General features: G+C 33.7%; 1 protein-coding gene and 1 long non-coding RNA gene across 2 annotated transcripts; one reads left to right on the top strand and one right to left on the bottom strand.

Annotated features, from left to right (window-relative positions):
- The first annotated feature begins 3,418 nt into the window (after positions 1-3,418).
- LOC107896224 (uncharacterized) lies at positions 3,419-7,321 on the top strand. The gene is made up of 9 exons (XM_016821324.2): positions 3,419-3,563; positions 3,671-3,781; positions 3,964-4,009; positions 4,115-4,172; positions 4,949-5,044; positions 5,557-5,610; positions 5,677-5,742; positions 6,494-6,572; positions 7,054-7,321. The coding sequence occupies exons 1-9, from the start codon at positions 3,504-3,506 to the stop codon at positions 7,129-7,131; spliced, it is 648 nt and encodes a 215-aa protein (XP_016676813.2). The 5' UTR covers positions 3,419-3,503; the 3' UTR covers positions 7,132-7,321.
- Positions 7,322-7,662: 341 nt separating this feature from the next.
- LOC121207646 (uncharacterized) lies at positions 7,663-12,693 on the bottom strand. Its single transcript, XR_005902733.1, has 3 exons — positions 12,042-12,693; positions 8,058-8,293; positions 7,663-7,906 (listed from the first exon to the last, which is right to left on the bottom strand). It is a non-coding gene; the product is annotated as an uncharacterized lncRNA (long non-coding RNA).
- Between the last annotated feature and the right edge of the window lie 8,821 nt (positions 12,694-21,514).

Genomic DNA, 21,514 nt, shown 5'->3' with positions numbered 1-21,514 from the left:
TTTTTTGAGTTTTCACAGCTAACCACCTCAGAATAATTAGATGGCTCTTGATTCGCATCTATATCTTCAGCCACATTTAAAGCATAAGCAACTAGATCAGCCTCGGCATACTTCTTTGGAGGTTTAATTTCTCTTCTAGTTTTGTTTTTGGCGATAGAGTATTGTGGTGAAGAAGCAACTCTATTCTCAACTTTTGTTCTAACTTGAGGAGTTGACTCTGTATTAATCTGATGCTCCACCTGCTTTTGATTTTCTTTATTGGAAGAGTCTTTAAGAGATAAGTTAGGTAGCATAGCAGTTTCATAAAAAACAACATATCTGCTAATCACAACTTTTCTATTTTCAGGACACCATAACTTATACCCTTTTACACTAGTTTTATAACCAAGAAAAACGCATTTAATGGATCTCGGTTCCAATTTTCCATTATCAACATGAGCATACGCAGGACACCCAAAAATCTTTAAATCAGAATAATTAGCAGGATTACCAGACCATACCTCTTGTGGAGTCTTTTTCTCAATGGCAACGGATGAAGATCGGTTGATTAAAAAACATGCAGCAGAGGCTGCTTCTGCCCAAAATGACTTCGATAAGTTGGCATTTGACAACATACATCGAACCTTCTCCATGATCATTCTATTCATTCGTTCTGCAACGCCGTTTTGCTGTGGAGTATGACAAACTGTCAAGTGTCTCATGATCCCTTCTGACTTGCACAATCTATTAAACTCATCAGAACAGAACTCTAAGCCATTGTCTGTGCGGAGGTATTTTATCTGTTTTCCCGTCTATTTTTCAATCATAATTTTCCAAGACTTAAATGCGGAAAACACATCGCTTTTCTGCTTCAGGAAGAACGCCCAAACTTTTCTGGAAAAATTATCAATAAAGGTTAGCATATAATTAGCTCCACCTCTCGAAGGCACTCTGGATGGCCCCCACAGATCAGAATGAGTATACTCTAATATTCCTTTCGTGTTATGGATTCCTCTAGTGAATCGAACTCTCTTTTACTTCCAAAAAACACAGTGCTCACAGAAATTTAATTTGCAAATTTCTTGCCCATCAAGTAGTTCTCTCTTACTCAATTCTACCATGCCATTCTCACTTATATGCCCTAGGCGCATATGCCAAAGTTTAGTAATATCATCATTTGACAAGGAAGAGGAAGCGACAGCTGCATCACCAGTAACAGTAGAGCCCTGCAAAACATATAACTTGGAATTTTTCTTTGCCCTTTCATCACAACAAGGGAACCTTTGGAAATCTTTAAAATCTCATTTTTAGCTGTATATCTGTACCCTTTTGAATCAAAAGTACTCAACGAAATTAAATTTCTCTTCAATTCTAGAACATGTCGTACCTCACTAAGTGTTCTGACAACTCCACCAAACATCTTAACTTTAACTGTTTCAACACCTGCGATTTTACACGAAACATTATTTCTCATCAAAACAACACATTCAGACACTGTTTCGTAAGTTGTAAACCAATCCCGATTGGGACTCATGTGGAAGGTGCAGCCTGAATCAAGTATCCATTCCTCGCTTACTTTAGAATCATTGATAGAAGCAACTAGAAGTTCACCATCGCTGTAATCTTCTACAATATCAGCTTCACCGGAATTTTCTGGTTGTTTTCCCTTTTGATTCACAGCCTCCCTTTTAATCTTATTTTGTAGCTTATAGCACTCAGATTTAATGTGCCCTTTCTTCTTGCAGAAGTTACAAGTTTTACCTCTATTTGAAGACTTCGATCTACCTTTAGATTTACCACGAGGATTCTGTTTCTGTGTCCTACCACGATCATCATCAACATTCTGATCTTGTCTCCCACGAACAATGAGACCCTCTCCTTGAGAGCCGGGTTTAACCACAAGATGCTTCATCTTATCATACGAGGTTAAAGAATCATAAACCTCATCAACTGTGAGAGACTCGCGGCTATATAAAATTGTGTCTCTAAAGGTTGAATAAGACGGGGGCAACGAACAAAGTAGAATCAACCTTAGATCTTCCTTATCATACTGAACCTCCATGGCCTCCAAGTTTGAGAGAATTTCTTTAAACACTGTTAAGTGTTTGTGTACAGACGCACCTTCCTCCAAACGATGAGCATAAAAACGCTGCTTCATATGCAACTTGCTTGTTAGAGTTTTCGACATACATATTTGTTCTAGCCTCTTCCATAATGCAGCGACAGTCTTCTCTTTCATCACATCCTGCAAAATTTTGTTGGACAAATGTAGATGTAATTGTGTTAACGCCTTTCGATCCTTACGCTTCTTCTCTTCATCTGTTAATGTCGAAGGCATCTTATCTATCCCTAGCAGGGCATCCTCCAGATCCATCTGTGCAAGAACTGCTTGCATCTTAATTTGCCACAACGCAAATCTGGTGTTGCGATCCAACAGCGGAATTTCATACTTCAAAGACGCCATTACCTTGATCGAGATGAATAACCCGGAAGCTCTGATACCAATTTGTGAAAAGAAAATAAAATAAAAAATAAAAAAATAAAAATAAAGAACACACAAATTTTACGTGGAAACCCTTACGGGAAAAAAAAACCACGGGCAGAGGAGAAGAAAATTCACTATGTCGAAAAATTGAATCAATACAAGAGGAATAGATTATGTCTATTTATAGGCTTGTAAAGCCATATTCTAGTAGGATTTAAACACCTTATCCTAATTAATATAAAATAGATGAAGTTTAATAAGGTTTAAAAAACCTTATTCTAAAATAAAATAAAAGAAGTCTAGTTTTATATGGATTTTACTTTTATTTTATTTTCCATCGTATTTTATTTAAATAAGAATTTGGGTCACTTAATTCTAACAAATTCATTACACCGCGAGCTTGATTATCCGAAAATTACTTGTTAAAACAAACATGCATCTAGGGGTGTTAACTCGGTTAAAACTAAATTAATAGACCGAACCAGTTTAATTCAATTAATTAATTGGTGGTCGAATTTAGTTCGGTTAGAGGTCGGTTAATACTTTTTTAAAATTTTGATTATCTGTTAATTCAGTTCGAAATCAGAAAATTAACCGAATTAAATAATATATATTATATATAATATATCTTTTTATATTAGCAATATATTTTTTGAACTATTAATGGAAATAGATAATATATTATATATAATATATATTTTTGAATTATTAAAAAAATTAAACTTTAGTAATGGTTTTTTATATGTTTTATATTTATTTTAATAAAAAAATAAAAAAATATAATTTTTTATTAATTCAATTAACTAACCAAAATATTTCAATTTAATTAATATATTTGACAAAAACTTGGATACGATGAACAATTAAAGATTTATACATTTAGAGTATCTCCATCCACTTTAAAATAATTTTAATATCATTTAATAAAAATTTCCAATTTTTTAGTTAAATTGATGAATTTATTTTGATATGATATCATTATTTAAAATCCCCAAATAAAAATGTCATAATCCCGCCATTTTATCCACCGTAAAAAGCCATGTCTTTCTCGCTCAAACTCACGCCCAACTTCGTCCTCCACATCCCTGACCCTCATCGTGTAAATTTTCTTTTCTTCGTTTCCTTTATTTTCTTTCCACTATTTTTTGTTCTATTCATTTTATTAATCTCCAATTATACCAATATAATTTCCATTTTTTTCTTTAGGGTTTCAATGAGATTTCATTTTTAAGCATTTCTGGAATTCGCAATTCCAGAAGCCTTGTCTCTCAGAATTCCAAGAAACTCTCTTGCTCAATCAACGGCGATAACAACATTGTAAGCGCCATTTGGTTATTATTTTGTGTTTATATTTTCATAATTATAATGACCTATTTGTTGAATTGGGAATTTCTTTTACTGCTCGATTTGTTATCTGTTTAAATTTCAAATTTAATTCATCTTATTTGGCTTCTGTTAATTTTTTAATTTGTATTCTTTCTTTTGCCTGCGGTTACTAGGTTTATGGCCCAACTGATGACGGCAATTATTCAACGAACAATGAGGGTATGGAATTTGTAAATAGACACTTAATAATAAAGGGATTTTTGCTTATTTATATACTTTTATTTTTGATTTTGTTTAACTTCTTTATTTTTGTTCGATGTAAAGGTTCGACGGCTGGAAAGAGTGAGGCTAGTCAAGGAGAATCGTTTTTTTCATCTAAAGAGTATTTACTACGTGCTTTTTATTTAGTTATTTATTTGTGTTTGCTCCCGTTTATACTAATTTTGATTGAAATACAATGTTTATTGCATTTATGTTGCCCAAATTATTCCTTTTCCTAAAATTTGGATATGAACATGAGAATATGATCCTCTGAATATATGAAAAAGCTTCTAAAAAAATGATTATTTCTGCATCAAATACATATTGCAACTCACCTTGAGTTCCAGTAACGTAGATTATTATAATCACTAATTTTGAAATGACTCCAACTAGTTGATACATGCATTTGAGCAACATGTTTTTCCATTCACCCGAAATCTCTGTTGTTGTGTTTTGCATAGCAATACTTTGTTGTTCTAGATTTGAGTAGATTGATAAAGAATGCTTGTATTAATTTCTTAATTTTGCTTTGGCTGGAGCACTGTTGTTGGATAGCAGCGAACTGTGCTTTTAAACTATAAATCCTTCCATGCTAGATTTCTATTCATTCTGTATCTTCTTTTTTCTCTTTCTCTTTAAATGATATGTCACTCTAAATGCAATTATTATTTAACCATATGACACAGATTTACACCAGAAATGAGAACCATGCTAAATAACCTATTTTCTCTTGGGAGGAGCTGTTTTAATCTTAACAGCAGCAATACACAATGCCATGCTTTGACATCTTGACTTCTTTTGTTTTGTGCACTTATGAACCTTAAGTCTAATAAAATGAAGAGGGTTGCGGATATGTGGGGCTAATTTCTTTGTTGGTTCTTGTTCTTCGGTTCTCAGTGTGTTGAAGAAGTTGAGACGATATGGAATTTCTGGGGTGTTGTCTTATGGGCTCCTGAATACAGTTTACTACCTCATTACCTTTCTCTTGGTTTGGTAAGTAAACTATTGCTTCATTGTCAGCTCATGATTTCCTTGTTTGATTTCATTTGGCATATATATTGCATTATTATAATATTAGTTTTTAGCATTCATAACTTTGATTCACCAGTCAGTTGACATATGTAAAATTTTATTTGGATTTGATTTATATCATTCCTTTCCTACTCACTGAGGACACAGTGTCTTAATTATCTAATCTGCCATGTTTGGTTTTGTTGTGAGGCAGACTGATTTCATGTTGCATAAACATTTATAGGAACTATTTAACAAGAGCCACACTAAACCAAAGTTACTCTTTTGTACATCTACATTTTGGCTAACATTATATTTTAAAAAAGGCATCAATGTATCTGGTTCCCATTTCCCATACATCATTGTTGTCATCAGTTTTTTCATGAGTAATGATGGAAAAAGTTTCCTGTTTCTTATCTAGTCATCCTACTTAGGTGCTCGTATGCATTTATAACGTAGTTACGTAACAAGAAGTGGTTTTGCTTCCATTTAAGGTTTTATGTTGCCCCCGTGCCTGGTAGAATGGGTTATATGGCAGCTGCTCAGAGGTAATATCTCATCCTTTTCGTTGTTTATGAGAATAAAGATGATATGAGCATTCTCCTGCCTTGCAGATTTCTCAAGGTTATGGCCATGGTTTGGGCAGGAAGCCAAGTGACTAAGCTTGTTAGAGCTGGCGGGTGAGTTGATAGAATTTCAATGTCTCTCCTTAAACATCATTTAGTTCAGAATCTTTGAGAGAATTGATACTTCCTGATTAGTCCTCAATTGCAAGTAATTTGGTTTTAATTAAATCCATTTATTTTATTTGTTCAACTTCTACACTGTTAAGTGCAGGTCTTTCATGCTCCTATTGCAGCGAATTATATGTCATGTATTTTGGCTCAGTTAAAGAAAATTTAAGATCATTGTCTGAACATACACAGAACATAAAAGCATAAGGAACTTTTTAAAATATTCTTTCATTTTACGTCTTTTTGGAGATGGGGGTGGGGGGAGGGATGAACCTCTCTTATAGAAATGGGTCATTTCTACACAGTGGTTTGGACATTCTTAGTGCTGTGGATTATATTTTAATAACCTACGACAATCTAGCTTATGCCAAGTTGTGCCTTTGTCATATCTTATGTTACTCAAACTTGAGTGTGTGTGTTGAATACGAGTATGTGACCAACACAAGTATTTCAACTAAAATGAAGAATTGAAGCAACATGGGTGTATCTATTCGATGCTTCTTGTTGAGTGATCATAAGTTCAAAAACTGTTCTATCCATCTCTTATAACTGTAAATATGAGATCACTACAGCGGATTTTCATTTAAAATCCTAGGTAGCCATCAATCAAATAAATTTATTTCTTTTCTCCACACTTTTTAAAGTAAATTGTTCTCCATCTAAAACCATTTAATGCTTTGTTGGGCTTTTATTGCAGGGCCCTTGCTCTTGCCCCATTTGTAGACAGAGGATTGTCGTGGTTCACTCTCAAATTAAAGTTTGAATCTCAGGGAAAGGTATCTGACTTTATCTCGTTAGGTTAGCAAGCATATGTATTTTAATATTTTAAAAAATAGATCAGAGCTTCAACGGTTTTATGTTCTTATTTTGTTTAATGTTTAAATACTTTAAACACTTATTTAATGTAAAATAAAATTATAAAATTAGTTATTAATTAATAGAAAATGAATTTGGCTTAACGTTAGTATCCTTAGTATAAAACTAAGAAATTAAAACCATACATATCAATTACAAATACTAGGGTTTAAACCCTATAATTGTTATCTCCCCTTCCCCCATTTGTATTATGTACCAAACAAAATGTAGAAAACTGGTGTTTTACCGGTACCATATACAGTTTGAGCTGGTTCGTCGTTTATCCGGTTTTTATAGCTAGTGGACAGGACTGGCCACTAGTTCCTGATTTTATTCAGTTTAACCAGTTGGTCTGATCCAGTTTTTTATTCCTTAATCTGATTCCATTCAAAATGTCTCCAGGCTTCCATGGTGATTGTAGGATTTTGTTTTGGGCTGGCTTTGACGCTGTTTTTGGTCGTGACAGTGCTTTGGGCATAGGCTATTTTTTTGGTTCTCACCGGTTTTCAATTTTGGGCTGTCTTACATCCTATGAAATTTTTGTAGCTTTATGATTTTGGTTTCATATACTCTTATTTCTTTGTAGATGATAGAACGTTCATGTAAAAATAACAGTAGATTGGATGTTTTTAATTTTTATAATATCTATGCTAATATTCTTGTTTTAAAATTTTAAGAGCATATATTATCAGAACTTATAATGAGATTGTTCAAAAAAATTTGTTTTAAATTTTGAATTCTTAATTACCCACATTAAATCTTAACAGTATTAGTCTAAATCAGCTTAAATATTCAAATTTACGGTTTTTTTGTATATGTGTACAATATTTTTTGTTGTTTGGAAAATTTTTTGAAAATATTTCATAAAAACTACTTAAAATGAAACATACATTTTTAAGAATTTATTATCTTTTTATTGTTTAACTAAGTTTATTTTGTATCTATTAACTTTATATTTTATATTTTATACATCAAATTAAATATTGATATATGGTGTCAAAGAAAAGATTCAAAGAGAAAAAAATAAATTACAATAAGAAATTCCGTGACCTAAGAAAGTAAATTACACAAGAATATGTATATATGGTTTTTGTTGACCTTTCTGCATCAATCGAATTAACCATGTTGGCCGTCAACTGTAGCCTTGACCTCAACATGATTGAATAACAAATGAATGAATATGGCAAAAATATAAACACTAGACCCGCCATTGTTATGCCAATTGCAACTCCTTGCAAGTACAATCTTCTTGCATCTGTTTTAGTATTACAGAAAGGGTTCAATTTCATTTGTATCAAAATAATTTCAAGGATTGTAGTAATTATTAGGATTGTAGTAATTAATAAAAGTTATGTGGTGGACACTTGAAACAAACATAACAATGATTGAAGTCGATGGCAACTCACCATCATTTGCAGTGATGGAAAAGTTTGAATAGAACTGATAATCATGGTACCAGATACTGCAACTTGATCCATACACCTCCCATCCTCTCTTATTTCCAATTGTGGCTCTAAATGTCATTAGCTAAGTATACAAGCAATTGTTGCAGTCAGCTCTACTTATATCCCTAGTGCACTGAGCCATGCCATACCTCTTCCCAAATTGTCTTGCATCCAACATTGCTGCATGAAACATCGACCTAAATTATAACAAGAATGATAGCAAATCATTCAACCAAAAAAATCCATAAAACGGTAAAAAGAATTAAGCAACAGAAATAACAACTTAGGAACAATCAACATCTAACAAAGATATGTTTATCCCATTATTACAAGCAGCGAATTGATAGCACAAGAAGATGTTAAAATTGCGAATCAAGTTCAACCATGAAAGATTATATTCAACACTTCAAACCATAATATTCAATGATCAAGCACATGACACAGAGAGCTTGTTTCAATTGCCAAAAATGATTAGTATATTTGCCTTGAAATACCGGCATAATGTAAAAATACCAGATAAACTACCATCAATAGATTAATAATGTAAAACTACCATCAATGGATTAATAATGTAAAATAATTAGTATATTTGCCTTGAACTCAAATCATTACTATTTAAAAACATGCACAGACACACATCAATGGATTAATAATGTAAAACTACTAGATAAATTCTACATGCATCAAAACTTCCAGCGGGTTCCTAGAACTCAAATCAAGTCAACACAGATGCGGTAACCAATTTACACATTAATGCTTTGCATGTGCAGCAAAACAAAAATGAATCACCAATGTAAAAGTGATGCTGAAGGTAAAGTCAACTAGACACTTGAACGGACAACAGAAGAATCAAAATTTATGTTTGCTAAATCTAACCTAAAAAGTATTAATCTTTTATAGTAAGGAAATACATCAATCCACATGAATAATAAAGCTTAAAAAATCACAAGACTAGTAAAACTTATGAAAGCACAAATGAATAAATGAAAATGTCTATTTTAATGGTCTTATTATATTAATATATAATTCAAGTGTTGAAAAGACAAATTAAAAGGGGTGTTGAAAAGTCAAAAAATGGGAGGTGCAAGTGGCACCGAAAGAAAAAAATGGTAGGCAAGTTGTTTAAAGTTGAATGGGATAATTGCAATTTTGGTCCCTAATTTTTAGGCCATTTGCAAGTTAGTCCCTGAACCTCAACTATAAATAGGCCTAACCATTTCTCATTTACACCATCCCAACCAATCTTTCTCTCTTAGTTTTCTCTCTTCTCCCATTTGAGAATTCTTAAGGAATTCTATTTGTTTGTAATACTTTGGAGATAGTAAAGTTATCATCTGGTGTTAGTGCCCGAGGACGTAGGTATAATTTACCGAACCTCGTTAAATCTCTTGTGTTCTTTCTTCTCCTATTTTTCTTTCAATATTTGAGGGTATAATAGTAGTATTTAATTGTGCTATTAAATTACTATAGAAGGGATATTCTGTCTAAGGAAAGACTTGGTATTTAAGAGATCCATGTGATCCACCTCTCTTCCCTGGGAATTGAACTTTGTGTGATTTTTTAGTACAATAATTTACACGCTTCCGACCCTATTGGAACAACAAGTGGTATCAAGAGCCGAAGGTTAATCGTAGTATGCTCTGTGGTTGTAGTTTAAACTGATCTTCCACATCAGAAAAGATTTCCTTAGGTATATATTGAAAGATTATGGAGAAAACGGTCGGTGTAGGAGCTTCAACATCGTCCATGTGGACAAGAACCAAGCATATCGACGTAAGATATCACTTTGTGCGGGAAGTCTTTGAAAAAGGAAAAATTCTACTTCAGAAGATTCCGACAGCAGATAATCCCGCAGTTATGATGACCAAGGTGGTAACAACAATCAAGTTTAATCATTGTTTGAACTTGATTAACATCCTGAGAATTTGAGCACCTTTAGGTGTATGGCGCTCGAGAGCGCATTTGGAGGCACTACAAAAGATAGCTTTATCAAATTTGGGGAGTTGAAGGAAGTATGTGAAGATGTGATTATCCTAATCAAATCTTCAAGGTGGAGATTGTTGAAAAGACAAATTAAAAGGGGTGTTGAAAAGTCAAAAAATGGGAGGTGCAAGTGGCACCGAAAGAAAAAAATGGTAGGCAAGTTGTTTAAAGTTGAATGGGATAATTGCAATTTTGGTCCCTAATTTTTAGGCCATTTGCAAGTTAGTCCCTGAACCTCAACTATAAATAGGCCTAACCATTTCTCATTTACACCATCCCAACCAATCTTTCTCTCTTAGTTTTCTCTCTTCTCCCATTTGAGAATTCTTAAGGAATTCTATTTGTTTGTAATACTTTGGAGATAGTAAAGTTATCATCTGGTGTTAGTGCCCGAGGACGTAGGTATAATTTACCGAACCTCGTTAAATCTCTTGTGTTCTTTCTTCTCCTATTTTTCTTTCAATATTTGAAGGTATAATAGTAGTATTTAATTGTGCTATTAAATTACTATAGATGGATATTCTGTCTAAGGAAAGACTTGGTATTTAAGAGATCCATGTGATCCACCTCTCTTCCCTGGGAATTGAACTTTGTGTGATTTTTTAGTACAATAATTTACACGCTTCCGACCCTATTGGAACAACAAGTGGTATCAAGAGCCGAAGGTTAATCGTAGTATGCTCTGTGGTTGCAGTTTAAACTGATCTTCCACATCAGAAAAGATTTCCTTAGGTATATATTGAAAGATTATGGAGAAAACGGTCGGTGTAGGAGCTTCAACATCGTCCATGTGGACAAGAACCAAGCATATCGACGTAAGATATCACTTTGTGCGGGAAGTCTTTGAAAAAGGAAAAATTCTACTTCAGAAGATTCCGACAGCAGATAATCCCGCAGACATGATGACCAAGGTGGTAACAACAATCAAGTTTAATCATTGTTTGAACTTGATTAACATCCTGAGAATTTGAGCACCTTTAGGTGTATGGCGCTCGAGAGCGCATTTGGAGGCACTACAAAAGATAGCTTTATCAAATTTGGGGAGTTGAAGGAAGTATGTGAAGATGTGATTATCCTAATCAAATCTTCAAGGTGGAGATTGTTGAAAAGACAAATTAAAAGGGGTGTTGAAAAGTCAAAAAATGGGAGGTGCAAGTGGCACCGAAAGAAAAAAATAGTAGGCAAGTTGTTTAAAGTTGAATGGGATAATTGCAATTTTGGTCCCTAATTTTTAGGCCATTTGCAAGTTAGTCCCTGAACCTCAACTATAAATAGGCCTAACCATTTCTCATTTACACCATCCCAACCAATCTTTCTCTCTTAGTTTTCTCTCTTCTCCCATTTGAGAATTCTTAAGGAATTCTATTTGTTTGTAATACTTTGGAGATAGTAAAGTTATCATCTGGTGTTAGTGCCCGAGGACGTAGGTATAATTTACCGAACCTCGTTAAATCTCTTGTGTTCTTTCTTCTCCTATTTTTCTTTCAATATTTGAGGGTATAATAGTAGTATTTAATTGTGCTATTAAATTACTATAGAAGGGATATTCTGTCTAAGGAAAGACTTGGTATTTAAGAGATCCATGTGATCCACCTCTCTTCCCTGGGAATTGAACTTTGTGTGATTTTTTAGTACAATAATTTACACGCTTCTGACCCTATTGGAACAACATCAAGGACACTTAAGCTTCTTTCATCTATTTTTGAAGGTAGAAGAGATCTTTATTGATCAAAATCAGAGGTTCAAATACCACATAAGCCGCAACAAGAACCATGATACCACTTATCTCAATAATGACACTATTTAGAATAGCCATGTAGCTAACAAGAAAGAATCAGCTCAACAAATCCCAAAGACAAACATACAGGGAGAAGCATGAAAGTTACAACATCCAAAAACAGTAATACCTTTTTCAAAATTAAAATAATAACAATAACAAAGCAATGTTTATGTCCAAAATACCTTAAGAGAAGACTAACACAGAGCTGCTTTTGCATTTTCAATAGAGTAATCCTTGCCATTACATTACCTAACTATCACAAGCAGAATTAGAAACAATTAAAATTAAAAACAAACAAAAAAATCAAATAGAAGCAAGCAAACAAATCATATAATTCCAAAATGGTTCTTAATTTCTCATTATTTCTCATGTAATTGTCTATCCGTCCATTTTGACAATTGAGTTTCAAACTTGAATAGGTTGATTTTGCTTGAAGTGGAAAATTGCTGAAGGGAAATAGACGAAGAAATTGAACAAAAAAAATCATCTAATTGTTGAGAGTTCCATTTCTGAAAAGACTAAAAATGGATAGGGTTTTTTTTTTCAACCAAACTGCTATTTGTTTTCAATACAGAGATGAATCCTAGGTCAGGGTCGCAACGAAGGGGGAAGAGGAAAGAGAAGGAGAAGAGCGTTTAGCAAGTGCTAGGATGTGAAGAGGAAATTGATTGTAAAATGTCTTATAAAAAATAAAAGGGTAAGACATTTTCCTAAAAACAGGAATAATTTTTCCGTATTTTAGAAAAGCTTTTATAGTCAGAAGAATTTATTTTTCAATGAACAAACATCGCAAAAGGTTGAAAGTATTTGGAGAGCTTTATGATTGGTATATGAGATTATTTTGAGTAAGTGATTGTAACAATGGAGATCATTATAAGGGCTGCATTTAGTCAATATGTAAGGGTAGATCAAACTCTGTTAACAAATACTGTGTGTCGGTTTCTCCTTGCCTTAAGGAAATGTTGGAGCACTTTCATGCTGCCTCCAGATTACATGTGAAAAATAGTAAAAGCTATCTTATTTTCTCTGGTGGTTCAGGTGAGTTGAAACATGAAATTCTTCATCTAACGGGGTATATATTTAGACATTTCTCTTATTTCTAGTAGATTAAAGAAGGAACACTGTTAAGAATTAATGGAAAAGATCTCAGTAAGAATTAATAGTTGGGCTATTAAATATTTCTCTTATGTTGGAAGCTTGCTACTTATATTGGCGGTAAATATAAGAGGAAAAAATGTTGTGTTTCTTGAAAAGATGTTTGTGCTGGGGTTTCTTTCTGGCCCTTTACTTGGAAGCTGTTTCTCCATATTTATAAGACATGGTTCCCTTGTTAAGGAGGTAGTTAATTGTAATGCATATAAATTAAGACGACACGTATCCTAAACGTGTCTTTCTAACATGATTTGCACCCAGGTGTCACCATATGTACTCGTGTGTCCCTCATGAGACGTGTTCGCATGTCTTCTTCGTGAGAGACTGATGTAATGCCTTGTAAGATTGCGAGGTGCTGAAGTTTCACCTCACAAGGTTGTTGGTTGGAACACCCTGCAACCTTGCGAGGCATTACATCGATCCCTCACCAGGAAGGCATGCAAACATGCCTCGTTGGGGACACACGAGCACATATGATGACACCTAGGTGCAAATCCTGTTAAAAAGACATGTCTAGGATATACGACACCTAACTACTTCCTTATCATGTCACATTAGGGAAACATGTCTTATAAATAAGGAAGAACCGCTCCGAAGTAGAGGGGCAGAAATAAACCTCAACAATTTACTTAAGAATGAAGGTGGATTCGGGGTAAAAAAATCTAGTAAGCTGGAATAAAGTTGTAGTATTCTTACTTCTAAGACCTCATTGTGGGTTGTTTAGGTGACTGAAACTAAGGTTTGTAGGCTTAGATTATGGGGTATTTCTAAGCCTGTGGGTAGCAATTGGACTTGGAAAAACATTCTATAATTAAGAGAAATGTTCATGCCATATATACACTATAATTTGGAGGCTAAGAAGAGTTTCTCATTCTGGTACGATCTGTGGATTAATGGTAAAGATATAAGTGATTTATTTCCAAACATCAGTATCAAGGATACTAAAGTTAGAAGAGTAGCTTGTGTTAGTGAGGCTTGGAGAGAGGGAAGATAGAGGTTGCCCAACCCTTTGAATGATGTCACTTAGGAAGCTTGGAATGAGGTTAAAAAGAACAATGGAGAAACAATTAGAGAAGATGAGATTATTTGGGTTCCTTCTAAGACTCGTCAGTATACTATAAATATTAAGTCTGGTTGAGAAGTCCTATGTAATAAAAGGCAAAATGTGAGTTAAGGACACATTGGAAATGAAAACAAGGCTTAAGAAATGGGGCTTGATGAATGATGAGAAATGTTAAGGTAAACTCCTGTAGGGTTGAAAGCATATTCTTTTAGGTGCAATGTAGGTTGATGTACTGCCTAGATGTGGTGTTAATAGAAGGCCCAGTATTTGGAGAAGAGAAGTGAGATGGTTTTCAAAGAAAGCTATTAGAAAAAGCCTAAAGGTTCAGCTGTGTCGAAATGCATTTTTGGCATTGACTTACTATAAATAACAGGAGCGGAACTTGGTCTTTTAAAACTTGGATAGTAAAAAGGACATAGTTATAGGAAAAATTCAGGGCTGTATTAGTCTGAATTTGTTGTATAGTTCTAATAGTATTCGTATGCAGTACATAGATAGATGAAAATAATTGTATAGGTTATTGGTTTTTTTTTAACCGTGAGGTGGTAGTCCACCTTATCTTTTAATAATGTGGTTTGGGGTTTGATCCTCATTTATGAGAATGGAGTATATTTTTATTGAGAATGAAAACTTTATTCTCGATTTTAAGACAAAATTTATGAAAGCCTTCCATTTGCTTCTCTTCGATGGAAGTTTTATTTTTCCAGAGCGTGTACTAATTTTTGACCTGATTCTTCTTCTGATGATCAATTCAACTTTTGATAAAAAAAGATATACCTTGATTATATTTCATCTCTTCAACAAGTTTAGTAATGAGTATAACGGTCTTATTGTTCTGATGAAGAAAAGAACATATGATTAGCTTTTCAGGAAATTTCCAAACTACAATTTCAACCGAAGTCTTTCAATTTCTTAGTTTACTATATTCGACTCTATGTGTTCCTTTATCCGTAGAGTACATTGAATGTACAGAAATGACTATAGTAGAGTTTCTATTATTCGTATTAATATTTATCTTTGTTGCTCTAAAAGTTTATGAAAAAATAATCTTATAAAAATTGTCATTTTATTTTAAAATTTTTTTATGTAAGTTTTTTTAAAAATATTTTAAAAAAGTGATGAGACTCAAGCTTTGAATATTAGAATGTAAGCACAACTCATATTTTAAATAAGTGTGGAGTTTAGTGTATTGTCAAATCAACATAATAATAATTTGTATATTGCATGTTAAAGGAAGGAAGTACATGTAAAATACATGCATAGTATCTTGACAAAAATGAGCGTTGAGTTTATTTTTTCTTTCGCCTAACTAATTGCATTTAAAAAAGTGGAAGTTGGTTCACATGATTGTCGACTTCCACTATATTAAAACCCAATCGATCTTCTTTTATTCTCACCCAAAATTATTTAAAACTCTTTAACTTTTAAGTTCTCCAACTATTTAACCCTAAAAAACAATTAATGTTATTTAAATATATTCTAAGGAGAAAATGGTTGATTACATAGCCAATAATGTGTGGTAAACTCCTGAGTTATTTTTTTTTAAATTAGTTATCATTGAAATATTTTTTTAGATTTTTCAATATATAATCTTATTTGTTTGTGATTTTTGAACAACTAATAGATCAAATTCTCCTATCCTGATAGAATTTAAAGTTCCCAGCTCCCAATGGATGTATCCGGGAACACTCGGAGGATGTCAGTCTTTATGTGGCTTCTAAATAAGAGAAGTTTCATGACATTCTTGAATTTGTTGTGGCCTTGGTCGAAAGATAAAGACCAAAAACTTTTACTTTCCATTTGCCTTGTGTGGAAGCCATCATCACTTTTAAGATGCTACTTTAATAATTGTCCTGTTGATTAATGGTGTAACACCCTTTTACCCATATCCGACACTGGAATAGGGTATGAGGTGCTACTGATCTCAAACACATGCAACCATACATTTTCGAGTTATGAAATTTCGTTCCAATTTAAAACTTTTCACAATACACCTTCATGTCCTTGCTATGAGCCTACGAGGCCCCAAACACACTTTAAAATTTATTTGGGACAAATCTGTGCACTTTAGAAGACTTTATAAAATCTCAAAACAGTCAGGGACACACGTCCGTGTGGAAAGGTGACACGCCCATTGTCTTCTTAACATGGCTATGTTGAAGGCCCGTGTGGCTCACACGGCCTGAACATATCAGGACACGCCCGTGTCTCTAACCCGTACGAATTTATTTTTTGATTTGAACCTACAGGGGTTTTCACACAGCTTGACACTCGCCCATGTCCATGACCCGTTTCCTCACGCGGCCATGACACGTCGGTGTCTCAGCCCTTGTGTAAAAACCTTGACATTCTGTTTCTAACATTAGCAGCCCTTTAGGGGCATACGGCCATGGTACACGTTCGTGTACTAGGTCGTGTCCTCCACACGGTTGGGATACACGGCCGTGTCTCCGCCTGTGTGGTTACTACTAGGCATTTTATTTTTCCAACTTTAGGTGTAAGGGACACAGGGCCTTACCATAGGCCCATGGGGCAAGCCGTGTGTCACACACGGTCTAGACATATGCCCGTGTGTCAGCCCGTGTGGACAAAAACAAGGCTATTTACTAGGCATTTTTGCCACCCTTGCTTGCACCTACCCACACAACATCAACCAAAACCATTCCAAGCATAACACATATAACCAAAACAACCACAACCATGAGAATTTTCATCAAATGCATATAATAATAATATTAGCCAACATTAATGGCCTATACAAAATGAATATCACATCCATATAAGCCAACACTTATGGCTAAACTAACATAACACTAAACAAAAGATCAAGTCCCTATACATGCCATACTCAAAACATTTAAACTAGCTATACCAAAAGTTTCAGGTGATAGTGTGATCGATGCCTCTGGCATCCCTTGATTCCCGATATTAACTTGACGGCACTATAAGAAAATGAAAATGAGAGTGAGTAAGCATAAAGCTTAGTAAGTTACATGTAAATAAATAACAACGTCAACCACGCATATTTAGACACATTGCATGTTATAAACCAATACAACATTCTTGAGCGCACAAAGATAGATATCACCACATACTTATACATCACAAATATAAACCAAGGAATTTCAAAATCATCCCGAAATCATTTTCATAGGTAGAACTTACTCATGTATTTCTTACCATTAAGGCATCATAACTAAACTCATATCTCATAATTTTTGAATAAAAACCTGTACCACTCACAACATGATTATATCATTCCATATCTTTATGATAAGCCTTAAAAATAACCTGTGAAATCCTTTGGAATACTAAAGGATATCCGATAAACCTTGTACAAGAGGGTAAATTGCCGATGCTATGTCCTAGACATGGTCTTACACTGGCTCACATGTCGAGGCCGATGCCATGTCCCAGACAGAGTCTTACACTAGCTCTCGCCTCATTGCCGATGCTATGTCCCAGACATGGTATTACATTGGCTCACATGTTGAGGCCGATGCCATGTCCCAGACATGTTTTTACACTTGCTCTCATATTGTGGCCTACGTCATGTCCCAGGCATGGTCTTACACTAGCACACAATCAATGCTGATGTCAATTCCAAACATGGTCTTATACTGGCTCTCATAACATTTTCGATGTCATGTTCCAAACATGGTCTCTCATAACATTTTCGATGTCATGTTCCTAATATGGTCTTACACTGGCACACGAAATGTGACAGATGCCATATCCCAGAATGGTCTTACACTAGTACACATATCACCCCAAATGTCATGGCATATATATCCAATCTATTCCTAGGTTCAATCGGCATAAGCAATTTCAACTATATTTCGCAAAATTAATCATTCAACACTTAATAACGATAAAGTTGCCTTACTTACATACAACTTACCTTGGTATACTAAAAGTGGACGACTAATTGGCTTTAGTCTACTAGCTTGGTCTTTCCCTGGGCCAGGTTAGGATTTTGTATTTCTTGATCTAAAATGATCAAAATTCACTAATTTAATCAACATATTAATCAATTGATTTCATAATTCATATTTTGGAAAAATGACCATTTTGCCCCTAGACTTTCACAAAATTACTATTTTATCCTTAGGCTCGTAAATCGATTTTTATCAAATTTTCTCACTAACCAAGCCTAGCCAAATTCTTTTTATACTAGAAGCAGCCCAAAATTTGAATTATTACTCATACTTATCACTCATTTTGTCATCTTTACAAAATGGTCCACTTTTTGGTGTTTTAATGAAAATTCTTTCACAAAAGTTGTTTATTTAACAACTAAGATTCATTTTCTTCCATAAAAATTCAACAAAAAACATGAATTATCTCATAGAAAAACCCTATGCTTTCAACTATTTTTCAAAATAGTCCATTCAATAGCTAGATTATGCTACAAGGGTCCCAAAAGTACAAAAATTATCAAGAAAGACCATCAAAATCACTTACTTGTAAGGGGTAAAGAGTGGCTGAAATTTTGAAGCTTTAAAACCCCTAAAATGGCTGAAAATTTTGGTGGTGAAAAGAAGGGATGAAAAGATGAAGTCTTTTGTTTTATTTTAATCTTATTACTAGTCAAAATAGGTCACCAAATTTCATCTAATTTTGACTTTTTGATTTTCTTTGTCTCTATGGCCGGCCATGCCATTAATAAAGGCTTGTTTTCTCTTTAAAGATCCCTAATTTTGGTTCTCTAGCTATTTGAAACCTTTAGCTAATGAAATAAAACTTTTGTCCCTTATACGATTTAGTCCTTTTTCGAAATGAAGCATGCAATCGCTAAAATTATTTCACCAAATTTTTCATGCACTCATATAAACATGCTATAACACATAAAATAGTATTAAAAATAATTTTTCCTACCTCGGGTTAGTTGTTCCAAAACCACTGTTCCGACTAGGTCAAAAATCGGGTTGTTATAAATGGAAAGACTATGATAGGACCTAGTGGCATAAAAAAGAAGACAAGTGCAAGCTGTTGCTAAGATGGCATGTCGTCAAAAGAAATATTTCTTGAAGTCTTTTTTTATCTTGGGGATTTGATATTCCAAATTAGCACAGAACAAATTCAGATAATATTTCTTGTGTGTATTTTAGAGACCATAATCCTAATATATATAACTTTGGCATATTAGCCCTAATTCCTAATTAGCCCATCATTAATTAGAAATTAATTAGAATTCAATTACTAGAGTATCTACACATATTTGATCCATACTATATTTAATAATTAAAGCTCCAAAAACTTTAACTAAATTAGATCGCTTTTAATTTAGGATAATCTATTATCATAGTAAATAATATGTAATTAACCTTATTATATATGTGATTTCCATATTTTCCAACAACTATTCTAACATTTTAGCTTTTCCACCTTTTCTACCTACCATCCTATTGGATCATTGTACCATGATGGTGAGAGATTATTTCGTGCTTACATCCCTCTATCACCATTTGTGACTCCAATGATGGAAATAAATTTGAAAAATTTAGAGTTTTTATAGTTTTTCAATCAGTTGAGCCTGACCACACCTTAGCCATTGCATCCCTTGTATCGCTGATAAGGCAAACAATTGAGTAGATAAAGTTCTTCTGACCTACATTTGAAACAAACGATGTGTGAGGAAATGATGCACCAAACAAGGGTCCACGGTGATGAAATCTGCCTTGAAATAGGCATCCATCAGGTTGTAGTACTCATCTGCCACGTTAACGTCATGTTCTTTTTTCTTCGTGTAATTTTTGACAAATTGAAGGTTAATGATATTTCAATTAATTTTATTTGCGTTCATTTATCAACTCTTGAAGTTATTAAGTTAGGTTGAGGCTATGATATTTGCAAAGTAAATAAAGATGCAATTTAAGCACTTGTATATGTAATAACACAATGTTAAAATACAAGGTTTAGGGACGTTAACATGGGATTTGCCAATGATGATTAGTGTAATATATTGTTGCATATAAGTAACATTGCAATTGCACACGATAATGTTGTCTTTTAGAACGGAAAATATTGATTCTAGTTGAGCATTTTAATAAAGCCAATTGAAGATGAAAATGGTGTTGTTCCAATAGGGTCGGAAGCGTGTAAATTATTGTACTAAAAAATCACACAAAGTTCAATTCCCAGGGAAGAGAGGTGGATCACATGGATCTCTTAAATACCAAGTCTTTCCTTAGTCAGAATATCCCTTCTATAGTAATTTAATAGCACAATTAAATACTACTATTATACCCTCAAATATTGAAAGAAAAATAGGACAAGAAAGAACACAAGAGTTTTAACGAGGTTCGGTAAATTATACCTACGTCCTCGGGCACTAACATCAGATGATAACTTTACTATCTTCAAAATATTACAAACAAATAGAATTCCTTGAGAATTCTCAAATGGGAGAAGAGAGAAAACTAAGAGAGAAAGATTGGTTGGGATGAATTGAAATGAGAAATGAGAAGGCCTATTTATAGTTGAGGTTTAAGGACCAAACAATAAATAGCCCATTATCTCAATGACCAAAAAAAAAATTATCCCATGCCACTTTTTCAAAGTCAACTTTAGGGTGCTAAACTTGCACCACTTTGTATTGTTTGCCATTAATGTTGTCTCCCATTAATGTTAACAAATGGGGAATACATTATGCACAGATTACTTCGATGTGAAACAAAGGACAGATTTGCAAAACGGGCGAATATATATTATGCATACCATCCATTTTGCATATGATTTTTCGTGTCGGTAATGAATGAGCCTCCGAAGCTCACGAATGAAAGACTAGCAACACTTGATATGGCTTGAAGACAAAGAGATTCCCTTTTCCCTATCCTCTAAAATTGATTTTGTGACCAAACAACGAGGTTCTCATTGAAAAGAACACATATGAATATTTAGTCAAAAGATGTTTATATGTACCTTTGAAATATGACTACAACAAAGGATTGAGTTGGATCTATTTATAGCCATTAAAATAAAAGAAATTAACAATGGTGGTTAGTATTCATGAAATCAAATAACTCGACAATCAAGTATGTCTAGTTCAGGACTTTTTTAGGGTTGAAAGTTTCCTGAAACTTAGACTTTTCATTCTAAACACTATAGCCATGTATGTTAGAGTTAATAACATTTTTTCAAGGCTAAAATATTATTGAATCCTAGTCTTGAAATCTTAATGAAGCCAGAATCCACTTTTATGGGCTAAGTCAACTTCCAAAACTTTTTGCAACCATGATGCCTTCAAACAGTAACAATGTATCGATTGAGTATACTAATATTTTTACTCTATTGAGCTTTTTACTAACTCAACATCATCAAGGCATTAGTTGATCTATCGAGTATATTGAGGTGAAATGAGTTATAACTTAACTACAGATGGTACGAGTCTACTTGCTCTTGTCAATATTGTTGTTTAACATGACGGTTTGACATCCT

Source organism: Gossypium hirsutum, chromosome A10 (genome assembly GCF_007990345.1).
Source record: "Gossypium hirsutum isolate 1008001.06 chromosome A10, Gossypium_hirsutum_v2.1, whole genome shotgun sequence".
Lineage (NCBI taxonomy): Eukaryota > Viridiplantae > Streptophyta > Magnoliopsida > Malvales > Malvaceae > Gossypium > Gossypium hirsutum.
This window is presented reverse-complemented; position numbering and strand designations above follow the sequence as displayed.

What these genes read in the sequence shown, in the direction of transcription:
- LOC107896224 (XM_016821324.2), top strand. Translation starts at nt 3,504, where the DNA reads ATGTCTTTCTCGCTCAAACTCACGCCCAACTTCGTCCTCCACATCCCT. An exon ending in TCAACGGCGATAACAACATT is followed by an intron (nt 3,782 to 3,963) that starts GTAAGCGCCATT and finishes TGCGGTTACTAG; the next exon opens with GTTTATGGCCCAACTGATGA. An exon ending in TCGTTTTTTTCATCTAAAGA is followed by an intron (nt 4,173 to 4,948) that starts GTATTTACTACG and finishes TTCGGTTCTCAG; the next exon opens with TGTGTTGAAGAAGTTGAGAC.